The sequence below is a fragment of the Metopolophium dirhodum genome, chromosome 3 (genome assembly GCF_019925205.1).
Source record: "Metopolophium dirhodum isolate CAU chromosome 3, ASM1992520v1, whole genome shotgun sequence".
Classification (NCBI taxonomy): Eukaryota; Metazoa; Arthropoda; class Insecta; order Hemiptera; family Aphididae; genus Metopolophium; species Metopolophium dirhodum.
This window is the reverse complement of record NC_083562.1, coordinates 3,995,411-4,021,271: the sequence shown is the minus strand read 5'-3', so window position 1 is coordinate 4,021,271 and position 25,861 is coordinate 3,995,411. Positions and strand designations below refer to the sequence as shown.

The following is a 25,861-nucleotide window of genomic DNA, read 5'->3' as shown; positions in this document are numbered from 1 at the left end:
AGGAGCAAATATTTTAGTAAACCGTAAAAAGTTTAACAGTTTTGACATTAAATTATCTCCAAAACGATTTTCAGTAAACCATTTGCTCTCGCGAAAACGATCTTACAGTTTTACTTGATAATACCTATTATTATTGTCATTGAATTATCAATTATTATGAACTAAATAACCGAATATTAAAAAAAGGTTTCTGAGCGGAAACTAATTACCTATAAAATAGGCATTGATTTTATAGTAAAATTATAAAATAGTAACTACCTATTATAATATCAAAATTATAAGTTATAATTTATATAGTAAAGCTTGGAAATATGGAATTGCATGTTTATTTATTAGGCATTTTGTTTGTAGTATGCTATGGTCCGAAATGTTGACAATTCATATTACGCCCTATTTAAATTTTAAACACGAAAATATATACATGAATAATAGGTATGTATTATAGAACATTGCATTTTAATATTTAAATCTATTAAAAGTTTCTTGTTACTAATAAAATGTTAAGCTTCTAGTTTAGTTAGATACATAGTTTATTCGATTCCTGGTGTAAAAATATTTTATATTAAATATTTTTTATCATATATAATATATATTATGATAATAGATATTATATAATATTATTATGTTTATCATTTTATTTTTAATCACGTTTTTTTTGCATATTTGCATCATTTTTAACATTTAATTATGGGTTCTAGTAATGAGAATAAAATATAAATTAGTTTTATGTGGTTAAGTTAAACTTGACATTTGTATATTTACAGTAAAATATTTCACTTTTATGTCATGACAGCTTGTGGTGCCCATCACCACACAATATGACAAGCAGTTAATACGCAGCCCTGGTGGTCAATATCCGTTTTCCATTCGATTAATGGGTTTCACTTCAAACTTTTATGTTTAAAACTTAAAATAGTCAATGATTATAAAAAGTATAATGTATAACGATATAGGTACCGATTTTGTGTAGTTTTGGACATGCGTCTTATGTAGTGTTTGAAAAGAACGTCGTTCACGCGTTCACGTTCATATATAGTTAATATACGTGAACGTCACTCGTTTTTTGCAAATAGAACGTGAACGTGAACGTGAACGTCGTTTATATTTTTAATGAATTTGATCGGTTTTTAAGACATTCAGTTTATTTACCATTTAATAAATATTATATATATAAAATATATTAATTCATTATATTATAATAATAATATTTTCATTTTTCCCATTATAAATTATAATTCCTATAATATTTGTTTGATTGCTAAATATATAAATTAAATACGTGAAATTCCAGAGTCCATACAATAACAATAATATTATGATTTCCACGAATTTGCAATAAACCTCGTAATAAGTACCCTAGTATTCGCTTAATTTTATCACAAGGAAATCCTTATCAAAATGTAACTCAAATAATGTGTCAGATATTAATTATTCAGATACTTTATAAATTGTATATGCTCTAAAGTCTAAATAGTATTTTTATTTGTTGGTTGAGTCGTATATGTTTATAAGTTTTTAATTTTTTTTTTTTTATTTATCTTGAGCCCGACAGCTGAGGCCATTAGCTATTTTTAGTTTACTGTAGGTTATTAAGTCGGTAGGGAACACGTGTGTGTTTTGTTTGGCAGAATTTTTAAATTTTTAAATCAATTTTTATACTGACTGTAGGCTAACGATTCATAAAAAATACAATTAAATAAACGACCCAATGAACGCGTTTGTTTTTTAAAAGAACGTGAACGTGAACGCGTTTGTTTGAAAAAAACACGAACGTGAACGTGAACGAGTTCCTTTTTTAAGGACTGAATGTGAACGTGAACGAGTTCATTTTTTTAGTGAACGTTCCGAACACTGGTCTTATGTGCATTATATGATCAATGAAAAATTGAAAAACCTACTTCAAACATTTGGCAAGTACCTAATAAGAAAGTAAGTAAATAATTAAAATTTTACCATAATTTACAACTTACTAATATAATATTAAAGATATTATTAAATATTAATATTATAATACATTCATGATTCATACCCATTCCCCTTAAAAAGTCTAATTATTAGTTATAACTACCGTTATTATACTAGGTACCTATGCCATAAAAACTAGATATCTAATATCTCATGGTGATGGTGTTTTCAATCTTTACAAACCCTTCACAATAATGAATAAATCACAAAAATAAGTGACTACTTTAAAGTTTCTACTGTCTATGCGCCAAATGTCTATTCTGTATTTCTGTTGAGGAGTTTCAAAATATTTTTAGTAGTCAGCACATGAAGTCGTGATGACATTTTAATTGTCTTAAAATGTGTTTTGAGTTAACATCACGCAGTAACTGTTCATAAAGAGCAATAATTTTCTTACTAACTCAGTTATCACTTATATACGTTATAAAATAAGTAACTAATATAATATATTATGCACTTATATAGTAAATTGTATTTAAAAATGAAACAACTCGTGAAACAATAAATATAAACACTCATGCCGGGTTGTACGAAAAATTAATTAATTTAATGCTTCAATAATATTTAATGGAGCAATAATGGGCCACTAAATCATGTTTAAGGGACCATTAGCTACTATTGATACAATAAATGTTTAGTGATTGTTCATGTACCCGGCGGTCGGCATTAGCGTTATATTTTTATTATTATATAGATTCGTGGTTTATTTGGAATATATTATTATAATATCTATGAAGTTTTTAAGTGTGCAAACTAATGAAATTATATATTTACTTTATAATTAAGATGATTATTATTATAATTATTGTGACTAAAAGTGCGTCATTCTTTTACTTTTTAGTAAAATATATAATAATATCGGTAAAATATTAGTTGTCCGTCACTGCACGAATGTGCGTGTGAATCCTAATAAACTTTGATATAAATAATTTACTATCTGTGATATCGACATTGAAATGGACAATAAATATTATATAGCTATAGGTCGTTCCTATAGCTATAGGTATCTTTGGATACCTTATAATGTATTGGTTGCAATGACTATAAAATAGGCATTGAAGGCCAAACCTAAAACCATAATGGCAGTAAATAAATAAATATAAAATCTTAAATTATTTTAATAATAAAATATTTTGATGACGATTGTAAGTACATAATAAATAATAATGCCTAGGCTCCGTATATTATAGTGGTTTTGAAGAGATGATAAAAAAAAAACATAAAATTTGTCATAAAATCCAGACACCCCTTTGCCACCTTTACCAATCAATTTTTGTTATTATACCGATTTGAATTTATAGTGAATAATGTAAAATCACACTATACCCCTATGGGAATGACAGACAACTACACATTTTGACGACAACGATATATTTTCAAAATGACGTCGACGAGCTGATAAAATAAACACAATATTCAGTACGCAAGTATTATTTATTTATTTATTTATTTATTTATTTGTTTTCATTTAAAACAGAAATGTATACATACATGTAAAATTACAAATATTTATACATATTATAATTTGGCATTATACATAAATGATTGTCTCCGTAAGCTAGGCTTGTTGTGGAGACAGGTATAGTGGTTTATTATTTATTATAGGTACGAATGTAGATGACAACTATAATATTGTAATATATTCGAACCTAGATATTGCGTGGAAAACGAGAAAACTCGAATGGCAAACAATAATAGCGAACGTTTGCAAAAAACACCGAACGGTGCCATTGACTTGATTAGTTTACGAAGAAAACAAAGGGAATCGGTACATTTCGACGAGTGAATGTATCACATATTGCCATAACGACGACGGAACGGCGCAAGGCGGTGGTATTCAATTGAAAATAATCGAAAACCGCATCCACTGCACAATGCACATAATATAATTATAAATTATAATACACGATTGGACGTGATTCAGGGTAAAGGTGGGTTATTTCCACTATACACGTTTACGTGTACGTTCGTAAAAATACTTTTTTGTGATTGCATGGTTGGGGTATACATGGTAAGCTTTTGGTACCAGAGTGTTTATACATTCTTATTTCTTACCACACGATTAACCACCGAGACCGTGTTGTTGGATGTACAAGACTGTATATTGATAGCACAAGAATATAATATGAGGTAACCAATATGTTATTAATCCTAATCGATCTAACCAGTCTTAACCGATGGAAGACCGTCCATGGCGAACGGACCCCGCGGTCAATAAATGCTCGTACACGTGAACGTAGTGAAACCCACGTCATAGGAAAAAAAGAAAATTTTTTTCCAGTATATTTAGTGCATACATTATTATGTACTCGTCTCTTTTTCACACAATTAACAATTATTTTTATTGGAAGTAATAATGTCCATTGTAGAATATAATATTGAAATATTGAAACACTGAAAAGTGGAGATAAATATTTGTGAGAGTGAGACTGAAAGAATTTTACAAAACAGTTTATATCCTAACTAATAACTTTAGAAAAATATTCTTCAAAAAAAATACCAACAAATATCATAGGTAAATTTTATAAAAATAACATGATATTTTTTAGATATAATATCTTAAAATCAATTGAATTAATGTCTTACGCTTTAGATTGTTTGTATATTGTGTGAGTATATTATATACTGCATGGAGGTTTTTAAAATAAAAAATTGTGTAAGAGGACGCCACACCCCCATGTGTTGTCTCCGTCTTACAAACGCGTAACACACCAAATTTACGCTCAACAGTTCACGTTATATGCCGTTACCTTAAAAATTAGAGTGAATCGACCTATTATGAAACTTGATGGTAAGAATAGTATCTGTGTTTTGCTGGAAGTTTTTTTACGATAATTCAGTTTTTAAGTGAGTTATGCGTGTATAATAAATGCAAATTAAAAATGCCCGCAACTCTTAAAAAAATTATTATTGTTAGTCTACGTCGGATCGCGGACAAAGTGCAACTCATCCACCTTGGTAATTGGTATAGGCGTTAGGCATTGTTCGAAAATTCGATTTGATGCTTGTACCTGATCTTAATAATGTAGGGCAGGGGCGCAATTTCAATGAAAAAACTGGGGGTGCTGAAGCCCCTCTATTTTTTTTTTGTAATATTATCATATTATGTAGACTTATGCACTTATGTAGACGATAAATACAAGCAAATAGCAGTTCGAAAATATTGGTCAATAGTATAAATAGAATTATTTACTATCATTATCAATGATAAAATTATAACAGTGGCAATAGTGGATTGGGGTTTGTCCATAGAAACATAGAGTATTCTAAGAAATATATTTTGCCACACTGTGTCCAGCAATGCATTTTCACCGAATTGCTGTACGAACGGGTGTTATCGACACCGCTACGGTATTTTCTAATAATCTGAATTTAAAATGTTCACTATGATTTTATGTTTTTATTACAGGTCTTACGTATTACCCGTCTACACTCTACATAGTCTACATACACAAACGTTTCATCAGAATATCACTTGATTAGTTTTTTAAATAATAATATTATTTATAAATATAAATAAAAAATAACATAATAAAAACGGTTTTAGATTCTGAGCGAAGCGATGAATGTATTGATTTTACAATGATGTGTGTTTTTTTTTTATTTTTTTATTTTTTTAATTTTTTTATTTTTGTGACTGTCATCACCTTTTAGGACAGTAAAAGTGCTTGGATTTTCTTCAACAGTAACTTTTCTGATAGGAAAGTGAATCTAGTTGGTACATTGGGGGGTCAAAAGTAAAAATTTCCCAGTAGTTTTCAAAAGCGACGTAAAAAACAAAAGAAAAATTAAGGAAAAACGGGAATTTTTACGCAAAATCTGTTTTCGAGAAAATCGATTTTGGTTTTTCGTGTAACTCTAAAACAAATGACCGTAGGGACATGAAATTTTGACTGAATGTTTATATTAGCATTTTCTATACACCATAAAATTTTGAAAATATTTTGACTCTTTTTGAGCGGTTTACGGACATTGTGAGTTTTCAATTTTTTTAGTTTTTTTTTTCTATAAATATCAATAAAAATTTTTTTGTTGGGTAAAATAGCGTGAAAATTTAATATAAGGCTCCTGATATATCGTTCTAATAGCAGTTGAAAAATATTAAAAATACATAGGCACAATTTTTTTTTATAAGCATTTAAAGTTCAAATTTTGACAAAATACGGAAAAATCATGAAAATTAGCAAATTATTTTGAGTTGAGAATTCATAAAAATTTTTCTTTTTAAATCTAAGATTTTAAAATGTAATATCATATTACTCATAAGTTTGTCTACCTTTATCAAAAAAAAAAATGTCTACAAGAAGCTTAAATTAAATTTTTATGAGCGTCTGAAATTTATATTTTTACAACATTTGATATTCACTCGATTTCTCATGTAACAATTTTCTTATTTTATTGTAATTAAAAAACGAATGACTGGAGATACTTGAAAATTTCACTGAATGTTTATATTAGCATTTTCTATACACCATAAAATTTTGAAAATATTTTGACTCTTTTTGAGCGGTTTACGGACATTGTGAGTTTTCAATTTTTTTAGTTTTTTTTTTCTATAAATATCAATAAAAATTTTTTTGTTGGGTAAAAAAGCGTGAAAATTGAATATAAGGCGCCTGATATATCGTTCTAATAGCAGTTGAAAAATATTAAAAATACATGGGCACAATTTTTTTTTATAAACATTTAAAGTTCAAATTTTGACAACATTTATCAAATTTATAATTTATTAATTATTTTGTAGTTAAAAATGTATAAAATGTTTAACTTTTATGGCTAAGGATTGAAAATTTAAAACAAGGCTCCACGTAAATAGGTTATATATAAATTACTTTATTCACAATAATATCATCAAATATACTTGGTAATATCATAGGCTGACTGACCGTTTTCGCTCAGAATCGTTTTTCTTATACAATGATATTATATCATTGAATTCAAATTTAACACCATCCATTACAGTGACCCACTTGTAACCTACTGTACAGCAGAGCGACATCCACTTATCCACCTTTTTTTTTATACATAATGACTATTAAAATATAAATTAACATGGAAAAATTTCCACCGTAAATCTCAAAATCCCTGTTTGAGCAACTCCCCGGACGGGTGGTAGGAGGGTGAAAAATATTTTACGGCCTATTCTCAAACCTACTGAACATACACACAACATTTCATAAGAATCGGTCAAGTCGTTACGGAGGAGTGCGACCACTAACACTGTGACACGAGAATTTTATAAATTAGATAGATCATAGATATAACTTTATATTTGATATCTTTATTATACCTTACCTTCTAATACATGTTATTTGCCATACTCCTTATACTTCTATTACTGTAGGTTTTATAACAACAAAATCAAATGATACTTTTTTTCCGTTTAGTAATTTTATGTACTGACTTATTTTCCGAAAAAAAATGAATAAAATTGAACCTTTTTTCCTTGTTCTTTTTTTCCGGGATTCCAGGTAACACTGACATAATATGTAACATATTTTCTGTTATTCACTAATCACTAGGTACCAGGTACATAAAATATTTTGTTTTTAAAGGTGGGTTTCCACTACATATGTGTACATGTACGTGCATAAAAATACTTTCCTGTGATTGGTTGGTATACATGGTAAGCTTTAGGTATACCAGACTACCAGAGTGTTTATACGTTCTTACCACAGGTTTAACCATGATACCATGAAGTTGGATCTAGTTCGACTTTTTCCTGTACAAGGCTCTATATTGATAACAATATTGATAACAATATTGATAACATATAAGAATAATATGAGGTAACTAATATGTTACCAATCCTAACCGATAGGAAACGCTTGTGAGACCGTTCATATAGCTAACGGATCCGTCAAATAAATGCACGTACACGTATATAGTGGAAACTCACCTTAAGCCTGGGTCACACCACACCGTGACGTGTAAAATAATCACAGTTACCAAACGATACCGTATAGTTGAATATATTCAACTTTTGACCGTGTTGTAACATTTATGTGCGGAAAAGTGAAAACTAAAATAAAACAATATTATGTTATCATCAGGTACAATATTCATAATTCAAATTCATACCATTGGTATTGCATTTTGGTATGAACATAAACGAATCACACGACACGGTGTAGTGTGAGCCCGGCGATACTTATTATAAGTTTCTGGTTCCAAAATAAAATCGCTGGTAGAAGATTATATATGTTTGTAGAATATATTATATTAATTATATATAATTAATTTTCTTAAGAGGATGTTAGCGCACTGTTTGTTTTCTCCTTGGATCAGCGGTTTTCAAACTTTTTATATTTGCGTACCACCTACACGGTTTGAAATTTATTTTTTGCGTATCAAAAATGTATACGTTCTTTTACATGTATGGAATTTTATTTGGAACTACAAAATTATGACAATATAAGCATTTAATGCACTGAAAGAAAATTAAATATGTAAAAATTATTATTTATATTATTATTAATATCAAATAATCTAAATAATGATCCATTCCATTTTTTTTATAAATGGAGATTTTCTTCGGCTACCACCTATAATAGTCTATCACGCCTATTTAAACAATTTGAAGCACATTTTAGCGACGAGTCGCTGGTTGAGATGTGTTATCTGCGCATGACCGAGTATACTCGTTACATAATTATCACTTGTATCACTAGTCATCACTCATGAATTCCGAAGGAGAATGAAGTTATTAGCATAATTAATATGCGACGAGTATGAGCACACGTATGAGCAGATAAAACATCTCAACCAGTTACTCGTCGCTTATATATCGCTTCAAATATCGGGAAGTGAGCTCCATATCAATATAGTATAATGTGATCCAAGGTTTTATCTCTCTGGCCCACGCTTAACATAGACAAAATGCATTTACGTAGAATCTTTTTTTTTATGTTTTTGAGAAATCTTAGAGTAAAATTACCCATTACAAAAATGAACGATGTCTTTATGTTGTCTCAAAACAATTGAAACATCATTTTAATTATTTAAATTTAAATTTTTTTATTTTTTTTTTTGAAAGTCGAATACAAAGTCAAATAATAATAAAATATAAAACCGATATGTCAAATCCACAAAAATATTATCCTCTATAATGTTTGTAATAGGAGTATAACAGACTGGTAATCCAGACTGTATATGACATTGAAACCATGGACTATTTGTCATGATAAAAGAATAGTTTTCAATTGGAAAAAAAAATTTGGATGGCTAGTAACTAAAATACAATCTAAGTATTCTAGAATAACGTCATGGTCCTCCAGTATAGCTAAACCACAGATTAAATAAAATCTGTGGCTAAACTTCAAAATTCCAAGAACCATAATTTGAATGAAATCATTGTCGAAGGAGAAAATGGGAGTTGGTGAATCACCCGAAAAGCTACATAGGCATACAGTGTACTTAAATACATTTCCACGTCACGCGATTAAACGGTTTTTTCTATCAAAGATCTCGACCGGCAAATATTGTATTTCCGTGTGCTTCATCAGGAGATCTATTTTCTCCCCCCCCCCCCCCCCATCAGTACTGAGTACTGACGTCATTGCCGGGTCGTCGAGAATGCGTCATTACGTCATATATTATTATACACGGTCGGTCGGCAGACCGCGACGACCAGAGGTCTCCCCGTCGTCACCGCGGTCGCGGCTGACTCATCGGTCCGTCTGTTCACCACTGTCGTAGTGTTGCCGGCGTCCGCGGATAGGTGGCGCTCCACCCCTACCCGGTCGATTATTGCGTTAACGTCTGCGGCGGCGGACGTCCGCGCCGCCGCCGCCGCCGCCGTGCCCTGTCGGATGTAATCGGCCGCCGCGCTCCACGACAATCATGCGGCACAGCGCGTTCGTTGACTCATCCTGTATATCATTTATCGTCCGCGACCGTGCCCCGGTCGGTACTCGGTGGTGCTATATTAGAGTTGCAGCGCCAGCGATCGGTCCGGTGTTATCACCACCAACACCGCTGTTGTTGTTGTTGTTGTTATTGTAGTTTTTGATAATGAATTAATATTATTATTATTATTATCGTCGTTTTCTCATACGTAATACAATAATTATTATAATATCGTTCATTATTTTTGTCGGCTTTTCCTCGCACGCCACACACGGTAGGCGCCAAAACGTGTTCGAAAAGTCCCGCGTAATTCTGCGTATTCTAAATTATATTTTCTGATGCCATCGAACTTTGCGTTCTTGCAAACAGTTTTTCCGATGCGTATCCGTACGCACACCGCGGATAGGCGTTTCCGCTCACGCAGTCCGTGCCCGTGGTAGCGGCATTTTATCCATTTGATATATCATTTCACTTCCGCCATCCACCCGTCGCACATCATCATTGTTTCGGCATCGGCGGACATCGTGTGCGAAGACGAAGAGGCGTCTCCGATCGCCAGGTAAGACCCATTATTATTATAATTAATGTTGCATTAAGTCCATTTTGTGTGGAACTCACCATGCTCAATGTACACGGTATTCTAAAACGTGTAATGACGACTGTGGTTTGTATACACAACTCGTATTGTTATATTTATTTAAATTTATAATGCAACATACGTGTTTCGATGTTGTTCTAATGTGATTATATTATTATGCCGATGTTGCAATATGCTGTTTCTTCTGTGTACATCATATTATCAGACGAAAAATGACCAAAATAGACCTTTTGTCGGTTTTATCAATTTTACCAGTGAACGATATCGACATACCTGTCGCTCGGTGCTTTCGGCGTGTGGTTAAAAATACGAACTCGATTCTCCGAAATGTACAACTCGTACAGTATAATAGCCCGCATTTTGTTCGGCAAGCAAAACTATATAGGACCAATTGAGATTATGTCACTTTCCGTAATATTATTTATATTTTACATTTTTAGCCCGCGATGACCGCCGAACACTGGTGGTAAAAACGTATGTGATTTGTTTTGTTCGCGCTGACAACGGGATCTTTTGACCGTGGTTATTGTTTTGTGCTCGAATGGCTCGTGGCTCGTCAGACTACGATAAATTAGTATATAATTAAGATTTTATAACGATATGAAACGCTCAATCAAACGGCGAATTCCCCATCATAACGAGGCGGTCGTAATATTTATTACGGTCTATAAATATCCTATATTAATAGTGCACACACGGCATACCTCGGGCATATTGGTAATATATAGGACGACTTTCTTCTCTGGGCTTTCAAATAATATAATTTATTGTTTGAGAACAAAAAAAGTGACGATCGACGCGTTTTCATGATAAACGAAGCTTGAAAGCTTTTCACGGGGCTTCTTAAAAACTCGTGATCGAAAATATACAAAAAAAAAAACGAAACAGTCGACTACACCGAAGTCTTTTCAAAATAGCTCATTTTCCCGTGGCTGCGTCAGCCACGAACGTATTTGTACAGTAAAACCGATTAGCTGCGGCCCTGATTTAACGATATTTCCGAGTATTTGAGCGTGCGTACGTCATGGTGATGGTAATAATAATAATAATAATAATAATAACGTATACCGTATACGCGTTATTTGGTATTCCATTATTATTATTGTTTACGACAAAGACTCGTGAGTTCACCGTCGTCGCGGTTGGTGGTGGCGAGCGGGGCGACCGTCGTCGTCAACCACTACTACAGTCACCGCTACCGCGGTCGCGCCGCACATGTGCCGGTCGTTCTGTTGGCGGCGGCGGCGGCGTCGTCTGTCTCAGTCCCTTGTCGGGTGTGCGAGAAAAGGTTTTCGTCGGGGCAAAGGGATTAAGGGACGACAGATCTCCGCACTTGGGACTTGGTTTTTATCATTTAAAATAATAATTTAAGAACGTGGTGGTAATGTCGGCGCGACGGGGTCAGGTAGTCGCCCGTTCTGGGTATATAATATCGGACGACGGACCAAAACTGGTTTCGCGCATTTTCTCTCGGGACGGTTTGTAGATCGTGTTCAAGCGATATCGTCGGATAGTCGTCGGAGATAATAAACGCGGCGACGACGACGGCCACAACAACGGCTGCACGACGACCACGGCGCGCCGCCGCTTGCCCTTATATAATATTGTCGAGAACGTGACGGCGATAACAGCGTGTGATCGAAAAAGGCCGAGGCGACGGTGGAAAAAAAGTCGGACGCGGTTTGACCACCACTCGGGGGCGGGGCGGGTGTCCGAGAGGTCGTTAATCGTTAAAATAATAATAATAATAACATTATTGTCTATTATACAAACACACACAACTATAATATACATCGTCGTAGTTCATGATAAAGTTAGTGGTAATGACCACCACAGTCCGCATAATATTATACGCGGTCGTCGATCACCGGCGTCCTCCGCCGAGTGTGGACGGGTGGGGTCATATTATTGTCTTCGTTCCCCACCGATTTTGCACCCTTTACGGTACGGCTGTACCCGATTATTGCTGTTTATTCCCGCTACGATATAAAATACTGCAGCAGATCTTTGCGAGATGATCATACGACAGTAATATTATATACATTATTATATCCTAGTCAACACCGTCGTCTTTTATTTCACTTTCTAATCATCGGCGTTTGTGCTTGTTGTAAAATATAAAATAATTAACAGATTGTGACGTAATGAAATAATAAAAAACGCGGTCGTCGATCAGTTCTCTTAGTGGCGGGGTAGGGGGGGGGAGGGAGGCATGTTGTCATCGTTCCCCGCCGATTTTGCACCCTAAAATTCGGCTACACCCAATTATTACCGCTATTACAATATGAAATACTGCTCCAGATGTACGTACGACTGTACGAGATCAATAATACAATATTATATTATTCTAGTCAATACTGTCGTTTTTTATTTCGTAATTTGCGCTCATTATTGTACATGAAATAATTAACGGAATGCGTAGTTCTTAGTAAAAAAAATGAAATCATTATCATTATTCTCATTATGTGACGGTTCATTGTTCTCCCGGTCGGCCGCCCGATGATGGCCCCGACGACAACGACCACGATATAATATATCAGTATAATAAACGAACCGTTATCGCGCGTCACCAGAATGTGACTGTCACGGTTATTTTAATGGACAATAAACAAGTCGTGAGGCGTAGTAGTAGACAGTAGTAGTAGTAATAGTAGAACTGTTGTAGTAGTAACTAGGAATAGTAGTTGTAAGTTGTAATGCGGTGGCCCCGAAATTAGAATTCACTGTCCGCCAGCGACGACGCACGCGAGCCTCTTATTCTTCTTCCTAGGGACAATGAGTTGAACTCTGTCCAAAAATTCGAAAATCCTGATGGACGTGCAACACGACGGCCAAAAGCGGATGCTGATCTCGTGCATTATTCACACCGATCACTCGGACGACACGTGTAGCGCGCGCTCTACTGAGGCGTCACCCTCTCGCCCTCTGCGGCGAGGCATAGGGGGACGGTGATTTAGGTGGCGGTCCCGACAGCGGACCACTGACTGCTGCTGCGGGTATAGAGACGACCCCGGACGGGAATCGTCCGCAATTATTAATTGCGAGGAGACGCGTAATTACTGCAGCAGGCGCAACGTAATTTCGTCTGAATTCTCCGAGCGAGAATTGTGTCAGATATACGTAAATTATATTGTTGTGTTGCGGACGTCATTGTCGCTGTATACGTATATAACATACTTCAGCACGAATAAATGACAGTTTCTCGCCTACTATCGTCGTCGCCATCACTACTTCAGCGTGCGTATAATGATAATAATTTGGTTGTCGAATTACACAATTTGAGTTTTTTTCCGCACTGTTAATGATAATAATGTAATCGCCACAGCGCATCAATTACAGCTGATTATGCTTTTTAAAAATGAGCGTTTTACGAATTTAGCGAACAATTTTTAAAAAAAAAAACGGTAATTATATTTCCATCGCGTCGACGAAGAAAACGGTTTAATACCCATGTCACCTATACTTACACCTATATTTTCCGGATTACCTACTTAAATCATCTAAAACATCAAATACGATTATTATTATAAATTATACTTAACGTTAATTCGTCACACTCGCTTTAATGAATTCGTCGCGATACGTAAGCCGGGACTTTCTGCTACTTTCGTGAACTGTTTTTAGTGTGCAAATCATAAAATATAGTAATAATAATAATGTCGTCAGAGGTCGTAACCTTTTCGTGAATTATTTGAAAATAATGTTGCATTAACGGTTTCTTTCTAAAAAGTTTTGTTATATGAGATCGTAATTTTAATGCTCTCGAGTCTTGACGCAAATGTCTGAGAAGATTTAAAAACCGTAGTTGTTCAAGTTTAAAATTTATTACGAAGATAAAATGCCTATATTTATAATTCATTTTGTTCCCTAAACGTAAATATAATGTTCAAAAATATTATCCAATAAAAACTGGCAACAGCCTGTGTACCATAGAAATATAATTTTTCTTGAGTGTTATAACGATATAACATAACCATATAGATAAATACGACGCCATGTTAGTCACGTATCTCTAGTTTATTTTACCGACTGAAGTACCTTCCAATATTATGAATCGTTATTGATTTTATGTCAAAATCGAACTCATATCGACCATTGTGCACAATATGTACTTTCACAATTAAGTCAATTATTTTAAACTAACGCTATGTCCTACGTGAGCACGTTGAACGCGGAGTGTGCGGGCGAATTAAATTCTGACCATGCTGTTCCAAACGCGGCAAAAATCAAGCTGTTTTGTTTTTCGCCGCAGTCACTTAGGACATAGCGTAAGTCGTTACCTATAGGGCCCAAGAGGAAATCATTAAAAGGCAAACTTTTACATTTTAATTCAAAATATGTTTGAAAGTAAAATACATTTTTAATTAATCGTTTATACTTCAATTTATTTAATCAACACGAATCTTGAAGAATTTAATGTCATTTCTTAAACCAAGCCGTTTTGTGTGTTTTAAAATAATTATTTTTGTATTAGTTTATCTCAACTAAAAGGGATATTAGTGGAATTTTACACGACAGACTTCCATGTGCATTATAAATAATTTGTTTATTTTCAAGTGTCCGGAAACATTTGGTGGCAGTCAGTATAATGTATGAAATACCAGGGGGCAAGGCCGGCAAGGGTACATCGCGACGTTTTAATTATTTTTAAGTGGATTGATAATATATTTTCTACAGTCCCAGACATTTAAAAATAATACAATATCACGGGATAGCTTATAAAGTTATAAATATTTCTTCACTTTTAAAGTAAATCGTATGAGAGAATTACAAGCGATAATTTACCCCGAAATACTGGTAATCTACTTAAGTGTTTTAAAAATAATCTACGTATCGTCTGTAGTAATTCTTTAAATAAATAAATATATATTTTAATATATACCTAGGTATTTTGTTAGTGTTTTATACGATATATTATTATTATATTATACTAGCTGCCCGATCTTCCTCCGGAAAAAATTATTTTTTTATAATTTAATTTAAAAACTTAAGACTATTTTTTTGGCTATACAAATAAATATAACATAATTACATATTGCAGTTATTGTTATTGCTAGTTTCTGAAAATTATATATCCTTTATTTAGAATTCAACCACTGGAGTGGTCAATTTTTATTATAGAATAGAGATAAGGTAGAAAAAAATGTAACAATAAATTATTTGTTCAATGAATAATATATATTTCAAATAATATTCATGAAATAATAATAATATATTAATATTGAATGTACATTGAGATATGTGCTATATGTCTGTATACATAATTACATGAAAATTTGGAATGATAAAATTTCTATCGTAAATCGACATTTCACCAGCCCTGTTGATTAATTGTATTAAATAATAGAAATCATATTTAACATAGGTAATATCAAATGTAAGTACTCTACCTTTGTATATTTTATTTTTATCGATTACACTTTGTCTGGGAAAACAATACTTCTACGTATAATAATAAAAAAAAACATCTATGTCATTAATTTAACTGTTTGTGATTAAGAGCACAGTCTCAATGTTAATTATTTAGTTAGATATTTTTCTCTTTATACGTATATTTGTCTTACGTTTTTATTTATTCATAATAATATGTACATTTTAGCTGTATTCGTTGATTACAAACGTCGACAAGTGTCATAAGTCAGACGTAATTTATTTGGTAATCATGTAATTTATCACTCAAAGTAATTAATTCCTAGAAGAAAATAAATATTGTTACTTTATTAATTATTCAAATTATTTTACCGTCTATTTTGTATTTTATTTTTTTCGTACATCGATCAATTTTATTATAAATAAATGTGACAAAATAATAATTAATACCGTCCTCGTCTACTATGCTATACGCGCTGCAGTATGCGCCTGCGTCCATTAACTGTATAAGGCCAATTTATTTATGCTTTGTATCTTCTGAATATCGTTTTTTGACCCTTCGTATACTGTATAGGCATTTCTAAAAATATACTGCACATTTTTCCTTTTATTCCAAGTAGGGATCTACTGCTGTTATGTTTTATACGAGGTTGCCATTCCACGGTGGGTATTATCCTTCATAATACGACTACGTGTTGGTTTTAAATTTTCGAAAAAATGAGCATTATGTTATGGTTTTTAATGTAATTGTATTCGTTTGGGAAAGGGAAATATATAGTTACTTGTTCGGAGGCACAATGGGCTCGGTCTCGGGATTCTGTGGCGCCAGACGAACATAGCATTAACGTTTCGAAGAGGTGTTTAAAAAATACATAAACTCGCATAAATATGTATAACTTGTGCTTGCCCTCTTCTTACGGTCTACGCCGTTCGCCGGAATATTTTGTAAACAATTTCACCCTAATTTTTATATTGTTCATAAAATATGTGTACTTAATGTTATTCAACCGAATAGCAATTACTGTATTTATTCAAAACACTATACGTTATTTACTCGGTTATTGAGCGTTTGATAATTCGTAAAACTTAACTTAATGTATTAACGATGTTTGAATATTCCTCCGCAGCATTGTATTATTATTTTAACGATCGATTGATATGGCACTGTAGTGCGTTTGTACGTAAACGTGTATTTGTTTTCCCGGTTGACGTAGGTATACTGGATAATAATATTATTATTATGTACCCGACGACAATGACGTATTAAATAAAACATGATGATCGACGATTTTACCAGGTTTGTTTACTCGGCCACACTACAAAGTGCTTGTTGTGAGATTTCGGTTTGTAATATATTTTCATTTAAATTTTTTTTTTGTCGACCATATTTCACTTTGGTTGACTGTGGTTTAAAATACAAAAGGGAATATGAAAAGAACAATAATTTTATTTTTTTTTTGTAGGGTTTTTAGTTTACTCCACGACTAGTTTTGACAATGGTTATTGAAATTTAGAAGGGTAACCCCGGTGTCTTGGGAAAGAAAGATATAAAGTGGGTTGGGGCTAGCAGGAAACGTGGGACGTACCGGAAACGTTGTGTCTTGTGTGTTCACGACTGCTCCTACATTTTATTCAGTGTTGCCAAAACATTTAAAAATAGAGCTTTATTTTTGCGAAATAATATTACAAATACTATAATTCGATTAAATATTATGATTATTTAATTTATTTAAAATTAATACTTAAAAACATTGATGATTGATTATTGAATAAATACGAGTTATGGAAATGTTATCAAAAAAGTACAAATCGTGATTTGATGAGTACATTCTTGTGCCGTGTCCCAATTTATTGAAACGCTGATCAAAACTAAAATTAAATTATTGTCATAAATGGGATACTGGAAACACAGGTCATTAAAAATTGCGATTAGCTTGTGATTTTCGTTTGTAAACATTCCTGGAACGGTGAAGTGTGCAATGAATGCTAAGTCACGACATCTGAGAGATTAAATATTATCAATTTTATACTTGATCAAAAAATAAAGTGCGCAGTCAAAATAGTGTTACTGCGTTTTATTTTCATAGGAATTTTTTTATTATTATTTTAATAAGATATTTTAAGTGTTTACCATCTGATATAAGTCTAGCCACGTGCCGTGCGTGACTTGGATACTTTTTGAATCTTGGAAATGAAATTATTTATCACAGTACAACGCTTATTTCGGAAAATATAATAATTCCATTATATTATCAGAAATAAGTAATAACGCTTGAACTAATAGAAATTAATATACAATAATATATATAGCCATATAGGTATAAATAGTATACAAATTAGTCATCACTTAGCAAGTCTGTATTTAGGAGGGGGGGCAAGCGGACAACTGTCCGGGGCGTCAAAATGTTGTGGTCGAAAATTTGTTCACTTGTGAATTGTCAACTTTTAAAATTATTTTAATAACATATAGTTATGCAGTTTGAAATTTAAACTAACGTATTTATAGCTATCAGCGATCGAGAATTATTAATATACCTATATTACCTACCTAATAATAGTTCCTTTTTTTTCGATTGGATTAAGGCTTTGCGACTGAGGCCATAAGCCTGTAACGTTTGGTACAATTGGTACGTTAATGTTGAAAGGTCTTTGCACGTTGCGAACCCGGGTGGTCACCCATCCGGGAACTAGTGGCAGCGGCCGTTACTTACTCTCAGTCACGTTGCATGAATGATTGCAGCCAACGCGCCGCGCTAAGTCACAATAGTTCCTTTCCTCAAATTTGTCGTGATTCAATAGACAATTTAAATTATTTAAAGCAATAATTTAAAGTTCGACATATTATGCACTTAGTATTCTGACTTCTGAGATATGTAAAATTATGCACCACCTATTAAATTTGATAAAATAATACATACCTACCTATTTTTAATAATCAATAAAATAAAAATTGGTAACTCCTAACCTATATTTTTTCAACTATTTAACTGTTAACTATTGAGATTCTAAACAATAATAGTTTTTATTAAAATTATTTATAAATAGAAGTTGTCTATGTGTATAATGAAAAAATATAGGTAATATTACTTTTATTTTGTTTATAATAATATGTTAATAATATATAATCCATGAAACCGACATATGTACAAAAAAAAGATACATTTTTCACTTGTCTGTACTTCGAAATGAGAAAACTGTCTAACACGCGTGGCTAACTACCTATTTTTTCACAGGGTGTTACCACTGGGTATCTTCCCTAATCTAACCACTCATACCATATTTTACCTTTCATATATCAAACCTACTTATTATACAAAAAGCATGTATAGATTGTAGATTTCTTCAAATAAATAAAAAAAAAAAAAAAAAAACTACCTATTTAAAGTGATCAATTTCTAATTTAGATGTTGAAATAAAAAGATTAATATCATATTACGTTAATTTTCTTACCTTTTTACCATCCAAAAATTGATGGACTTTTCCTTTGTTGTCGATGTCTTGATTTGTAACACTTCCTTGGTTAAATTGTTGTTAATTTGTTTGTCGGTTAAATACGGATGAGTCATCTTTATATTTGCATAGATTATTTTAAATCCGGCATTATTGAACTTCTGTAATTACTTTACACAACTTAAAATAACAACTTCAATACACACCTTAGACCGTCACCGTCGGTATTATTATACTGAATCATAATATTCGTGTTCACAGTGAAATTGTCAATTGATACTAATCATCATATTGCAGTTTTATCGTTGGGTATTTTCAATTTCAGCGATAATAACATTTCCTAATCTGTTTTTGGAATTATATTATATATTTTATTGACGGATATGTCGGTATTTTTATATTATATTAGGTATATATTATAATGCACCTATTATAAGCAATATAAGTACATGCCATATTGCCATTGTATGTATTGCGTATTTGCGTACATATCATTATATACACATTTTGAAAAATTCAAGTCGAATATGGAATTTATAAATATTTCACGTTTATTAAAAAATTTATATTAACTGTATGAATGTTTTGTTAGGTAAAACAACATAACAATTTTTTATAAAATAAACTTACTACACGTGGAAGGACACGTTTATATAAATTATTTTATACAATTCAGATAAATTGTTTTATGATAATTATTTTTATTTTGTTTGTACCTATAGAAAAATATATTAATACATATATTAATTGAAATAAATTGTTAAAATATTGTAGTAAAATTGTTTTGAATATGTTAAAAAAAGTATCCATATTATTATATATTAATAATATGTATACGTTTTTATAAATTACATTATTTAAGACATTTATCTTCCTTCAGTCGCGATTGTGCAAAAATATTTTTACTGTAGCTACTATTTACTGTAGTATCTGGTATACCATGAATTATAGTGTTTAATGGGATTTATTTTGACATTTTTAAAATTACCGAAATGTATAGTCAATGTGATACTTAAAATACATTATAATTTTTGATATTTTATACTTACTAATTTAAAAGCAATGAACATTTTTTATAAAATATTTTAGAACGCAATAGTTTTAGATAGTATTAACAGACCATTAAAATATATATAGATATTAATGTTCATAAGACGTCAAACGACCCAAACGTTTTACGTTTATATAATGAGTTTAGCAAATCACAAGAAATTGTTTGGTGGATCTATTGTTCAAGAACGATTCTACGAAACTAAAAAAAAAGAAATCATTATCTTTATTCAAATAAACATGTTTTGCGGCTGCATATTATACTGTACAATACAATACAAATGAATTAATTTTTCACTACTTATATTATTTTGTATTTTAAATTCTGATCGGAGCTATGAATGAGCTATGATTTTACAATGATTTGTGTTTGTTTTTTTCATTTTTATATTTTTGGGCCACGCCTTTTGTGGCATTAAAAATGCTTCAATTTTCTTCAATAGCATTTTATCTGGTAGGAAAGTTAAACTAGTTGGTACTTTGGGGTGGTAAAAAGTAAAAATTCTCAACAGTTTTCTAAAACGTCAGCAAAAATAAACAAAAAATAAAGGAAAAACTGAGATTTTTATGCAAAATCAGTTTTTGAAAAAAATTGATTTTGTTTTTTTAGTGTGACCAAAAAAAAAAAAAAAAACTGAATATAAATGAAATTTTGACTGAATGCTTATATTAGCAATTTCTATGGTCCATACCATTGCAACTCTTTTTGAGCTTTTTATAGGCATAAGAAAATTCAAATTTTATTACTTTGTTTTTAACGATTATCGATACAAAATTTTTTGGTTCGTCAAAAAACTGAAAATGTAATTGAACGTTAATTAGAAGCTTATATTAGTGGAAATCAAAAAAAAACTTGATCATGAATATACAATATTTTTTTACGAGTGTCTGAAGTTAAAATGTCACCATAATTCATCATGATCACTAAAATTTCCAAATTATTTCAAGTTAGAAATTAATGAACATTTTTAAATCTTATCTTTGAAAATGTAGTATAAAATCCCCCTTAAGTTTTCTTACACTCAACAAAAAAAAAGTTTACTGGAAAGTCAAATTTATTTTTACGAGCTTTTGAAGTTAGACACTGCATATTCACTCGTAAATTAACAAATTCGCATACGATTTTCTTGTCTTGTCTTTATTTAAAAACTAATAATCGTAAGTAACTTGACATTTTCATCAAAATGTATTTTATAATTTTCAAAATATTTTGACTCGTTTTGAGTTATTTATAGACATTTTTGATATTTTTTAGTTTTTTATTCTATAAATGTCATAAAATTGTATTCGTTGGGCTGAAAATTTAATACAAGGTTTCGTATAAGTTGTTATAATAGCAGTAGGTAAATAATAAAGACACGTTTTTTTTTATAAGTATCTATTTAAAGTTGGAATTGTTACTATTATTAATCTATATTGATCCTTAAGTCCTATGAAAGTATGAACTTTATTTTTAGGCTGAATGTCGCTGGCATTGTAAATTGTAAAAAAAAATGTTTAATTTGAGTAAATTTTCGTGTCGATGAATCCTCGCATGCGGCACGTTACAGCAGTTGTGGCTAATGTCAAACTAATTGTGTACAGTACTCAGTACCGTACCAATCAATATAATACACAAAACTAACCAATTAAAGAAAAATTAATCATCAGACGGTCTTATGACAACAATTATTTACATGACGTGTATTTTGTATTCATTAGCTAAAATAAAAAAAATACGCTTCATATAATGCTATGAAAAAAAAAAATTGTGGCGAGGTTTGGGGAATAATAAGTAAGTTATAGGTCTTATAATAATATGACATACCTGTGAAATAATGAATCGCGATATTTTTTCAACGTTGTACCAAATCGAATCGATTGAAACAAAAAAATAGCATTGTACCAATATTGGTTATCTTAAATTTTACAAAATAATAATAATAATAACAACAATAATAATTATAAAATGACAATAATAATAATAATAATAATAATAATAATACTAGCATATATAGTATTATCCCCAAACCGTTTTCCTATCGCAAAGTCCCACTCGAGACACGTTTATATATTATTATTATTACAACAATTTGCGTGCGAGTTTTTACGGTACGAGCTACGGCGCGGCTCAGCGGACCGTTCAGTATAAAGCTAACGTTCGCGCCGACACGATATGTCGTCCATGTGGTGAGTGCGTTATCACATTTTGCCCGGTCGTGTTTAACGGTGCGTGTAGTTTGTGGTGTGGTTTGCAACATTTTTGTGTTTGCAGTTTTTCCGTTCGCAGTACAGTATAGGGGTTCGTATAGTCAGTTTTCGGACAGTTATTTATTATTAATATTATTATTATTATTATTACTTCTTATATTGACACCTAGCATATTGTGCAATAAAACATAAGACCGTGTATATTGGGTGTATAACTATATTATATAATTGTAAATCAGTAACCGCCTTTGCAGGAGACATTTAAATTTTTCGCGAGCTAAACGATTATCGCGCTGCTTCTTTACTGCAGCGGTTGACTGTTGGATTTAATTTTTCTCGTGTTTTTATAATATAATATGATTTAGTTTTTCGTCTTTAAGTTGGTTAATCGTATATTTTACAACGACAATTCAAAACTGTTAAACATTTAAATCGCGCTATTATTCAAATTTATTTATCGTTATATTATAAACCTGTCCCTCTCCTGCTTAGATACATATTTATTTTGAGTTTTAACGTACTTTGTTTTTAAACCAACCAAATCCCGCGGTTGAAGAGTAGGAAATAAATTATTTTGTATGACAATATTTATAATTAAGATATAATATTTCGTGTAGGCTTAATAGTAGATTGGGTAACTTATTTGCTGACATTTTATTAAAAAGACGTTTACTTTTTAATGAACAATATACCTACAATTAGCGTTTTATACATTTAAAATTTGTAAAAAGCAAATTAATTTCAACGAAACAATTTGAAAAGTGAGACGATTAATAACACCTAACCCATAAGATATGATATTTATAGCTGTTTATAAAATCATGTTGAATTTAGAAAATAAGTATTCATTTCCTAGTTTGCATAAATATCGGCTGATAATTAGTTATAAGTTATAACTTATAATTACAACTTATAATTTTACCACTGGTTTAAGGCAAAGTCAAGTTGTTTGTTTTTTTTCTCGGTGAAATATGTGTAACTGAACGCGAGAATTATTTTACAATATTATATAAGTTTTTTATAATTTATAATATGCGTTGTTTAGATACCCGATGACCAGTGCTTCCGCGGATTTAATCAATAAAAAACAAAATAATACATAAGGTACGCCTGTGTGTGAACGTTTTAAAAATACAGTTTAAATTATATAACATGTAATAGTTATGTTTATGTCGTTCTATTGTAATATTGATATGTTATTTGTTGTGTAATATACCAACATAATATTGTTAGCTGTGCATAAGCCATAGATACACTTGTAATTTTAAACAAAATATAAATAAATTATAACAATACATTTTTATTTAGCGTTATATTGATATATATATAATCTGATTGAAGTGGTAACATATTGCGTAATGTAGGCCATTTAGAATGCTGAAACTTATACCTTTGTCATATTTAAGTCTTTTCGGATTAAATCATGAGATTTAGGATATTATATTTAAATTTAAATGTTATTGTTCATTAAAGTGTGAGATGGAACATTCCCCTTTGGTAATTTTATACTACACCGTACGATACCTAACCGTATAATACCTTTGATTATAGGATTGATTTCTCTAGATGGAAGAATTACCTAATAAGTATAAAAGTTGTTACTAAAAGCACTTATTTATATTCCAAAATAATTTTCGACTTAATTAACATTTTAAAAACTATCATTACTAAACTGTCAAATATTATATTGCGGAAATAATATTTGTACTATTATAACTTATTAGTTATTATGTTAAAAAAAAAAAAATGGTTTTTGTTTTTGTTATTACAACAATAATTATACCTAATCAAGGTTAGAGATTGAAAGCATCACAGATATTTTTGTTTTTGTTTTGTTCTTTTAAATATTTTAAGCATATTTTGTATAATGTGACGCAACAATTTATATATCTTGAATATTACACAACTTCATTTTATTTATGATGATATTATGATCCATATACTTGAACAAAAAAAATTAAGTAGCAAGCGATATTATCTTACAAAGATTTAACTATTTATTTTGAAATAATTTGAAGTATTTATTATTTCGTCATCAGAGTATTATAATACACTCAAGTAATATGTATAATAATTGTATATTAAAGAAATAATTGGTGAGTCAATAATATATTATATATAGCAATATAATCGTTTTAAGTAATACTCATAAAGTCATAAATTACTATTTCTGTGCGTCCCATTTCTCCTTATAAACATAAAATAAATGATAAGTAACGCCAGGTTCGTTATATTATATTAATCATAATTATTTATATAAATTGATAGGTACAGGACCGCAATTTCAATTCCAAGTGTAGGTATTATAATATATTAAATTATATATACATCAGGTTTTAGCGTTTTTGCCTGAAATATTTATATATTTTTAGAAGTGTAGGTAGGTTTAAAAAATTTAAAAAACTAATTTGAAGAATTTATTTCAAGAAATGTTAAAAGTTAAATTTTAAACAAATTATAGTTTATAAGTATTGATGATTATTGATTTATAAATACATATGAATACTTAACAAATCAATGTTAAAACAAAAAACGTTTAATTGTTTATGTCTGGTGTTTAAATTGACTATTAATTGTTTTAATTATTATACAATGTATCTAAGTAGTGTTAAAACTCTGTTAAAAAAAATAATTTAGAAAAATGTTAGAACGTAAAAGCACTAAATATAATAGTATGATATAATTTGTATTAGTTGTATTTTAAGTATATTATTGGTCTATTCGAAAATATATTGTGGTGATAAGTCTACACATAGTAGTTTATTCTTATAAAACAATTATTTTTTTAATAATAAACATTTTTATAACCTCGTGATGTATATATTAATTATAACTAACAAATAAGTTAGGTATTGCAATATAATAGTCAATCATATTTTTTATGTTTATTCTTTATCCCTTCTTTGTATTGTGTATAATAAATACGTAAACAATGCGGTCAATTTGTAGGAAGTTTTTGTATTTCAATTGTGTTTGCTCATATGTAAACAAACATGTATTTTTATGTATTCATTCACGTTTAAACTGATATTTTAAGGTCAATGAAACCATTTCGCACTGCACTCGTTGAGACACTGCCACATGAGTTTTCACAGCTTTTTTTTTTTAAATAATATGTTTGACTTTTGTCGCTAAACTCGTCTGTGTAGTTGGAGAAGGGAAACATCGGTTAAAAACATTTTCATAAACCGTCCAAAACGTGACTCACGAGCTTTGGCCTTCCATGACTTGTTTTGCTTGTATACAGATCAGCATTGAAAATATCAGACGATACCCCAAGGAAAAAAATTAAAAAATATATATGTGTATATTTAAACAATGAGTTCAAAACTTTTATTTTATTTTCATCATCTACATAAGTCTACATAATTTATTCAAACATGTATTTAA

The 25,861-nt window shown here is 30.8% G+C and overlaps 2 protein-coding genes across 4 annotated transcripts in view; one reads left to right on the top strand and one right to left on the bottom strand.

Annotated features, from left to right (window-relative positions):
- LOC132940550 (growth factor receptor-bound protein 14-like) overlaps window positions 1-19,770 on the bottom strand; it is a 110,789-nt gene extending 91,019 nt beyond the window's left edge. The window contains exon 1 of the mRNA XM_061008271.1: window positions 19,232-19,770. Coding sequence (XP_060864254.1) covers window positions 19,232-19,347 — 116 coding nt within the window. The 5' untranslated portion in view covers window positions 19,348-19,770. The remainder of the gene's footprint in view (window positions 1-19,231) is intronic.
- The window catches only part of LOC132940548 (amyloid beta A4 precursor protein-binding family B member 1-interacting protein), a 44,181-nt gene continuing 28,129 nt past the window's right edge, over window positions 9,810-25,861 (top strand). Inside the window, exon 1 of one of the 3 annotated variants that reach the window (XM_061008269.1) lies at window positions 9,810-10,372. The gene's annotated coding sequence lies outside the window, so the exon portion shown is untranslated. Of the gene's footprint in view, window positions 10,373-22,401; window positions 22,572-25,861 lie in introns of those variants that run through there. The other 2 variants (XM_061008268.1, XM_061008270.1) reach the window with 2 other exon arrangements.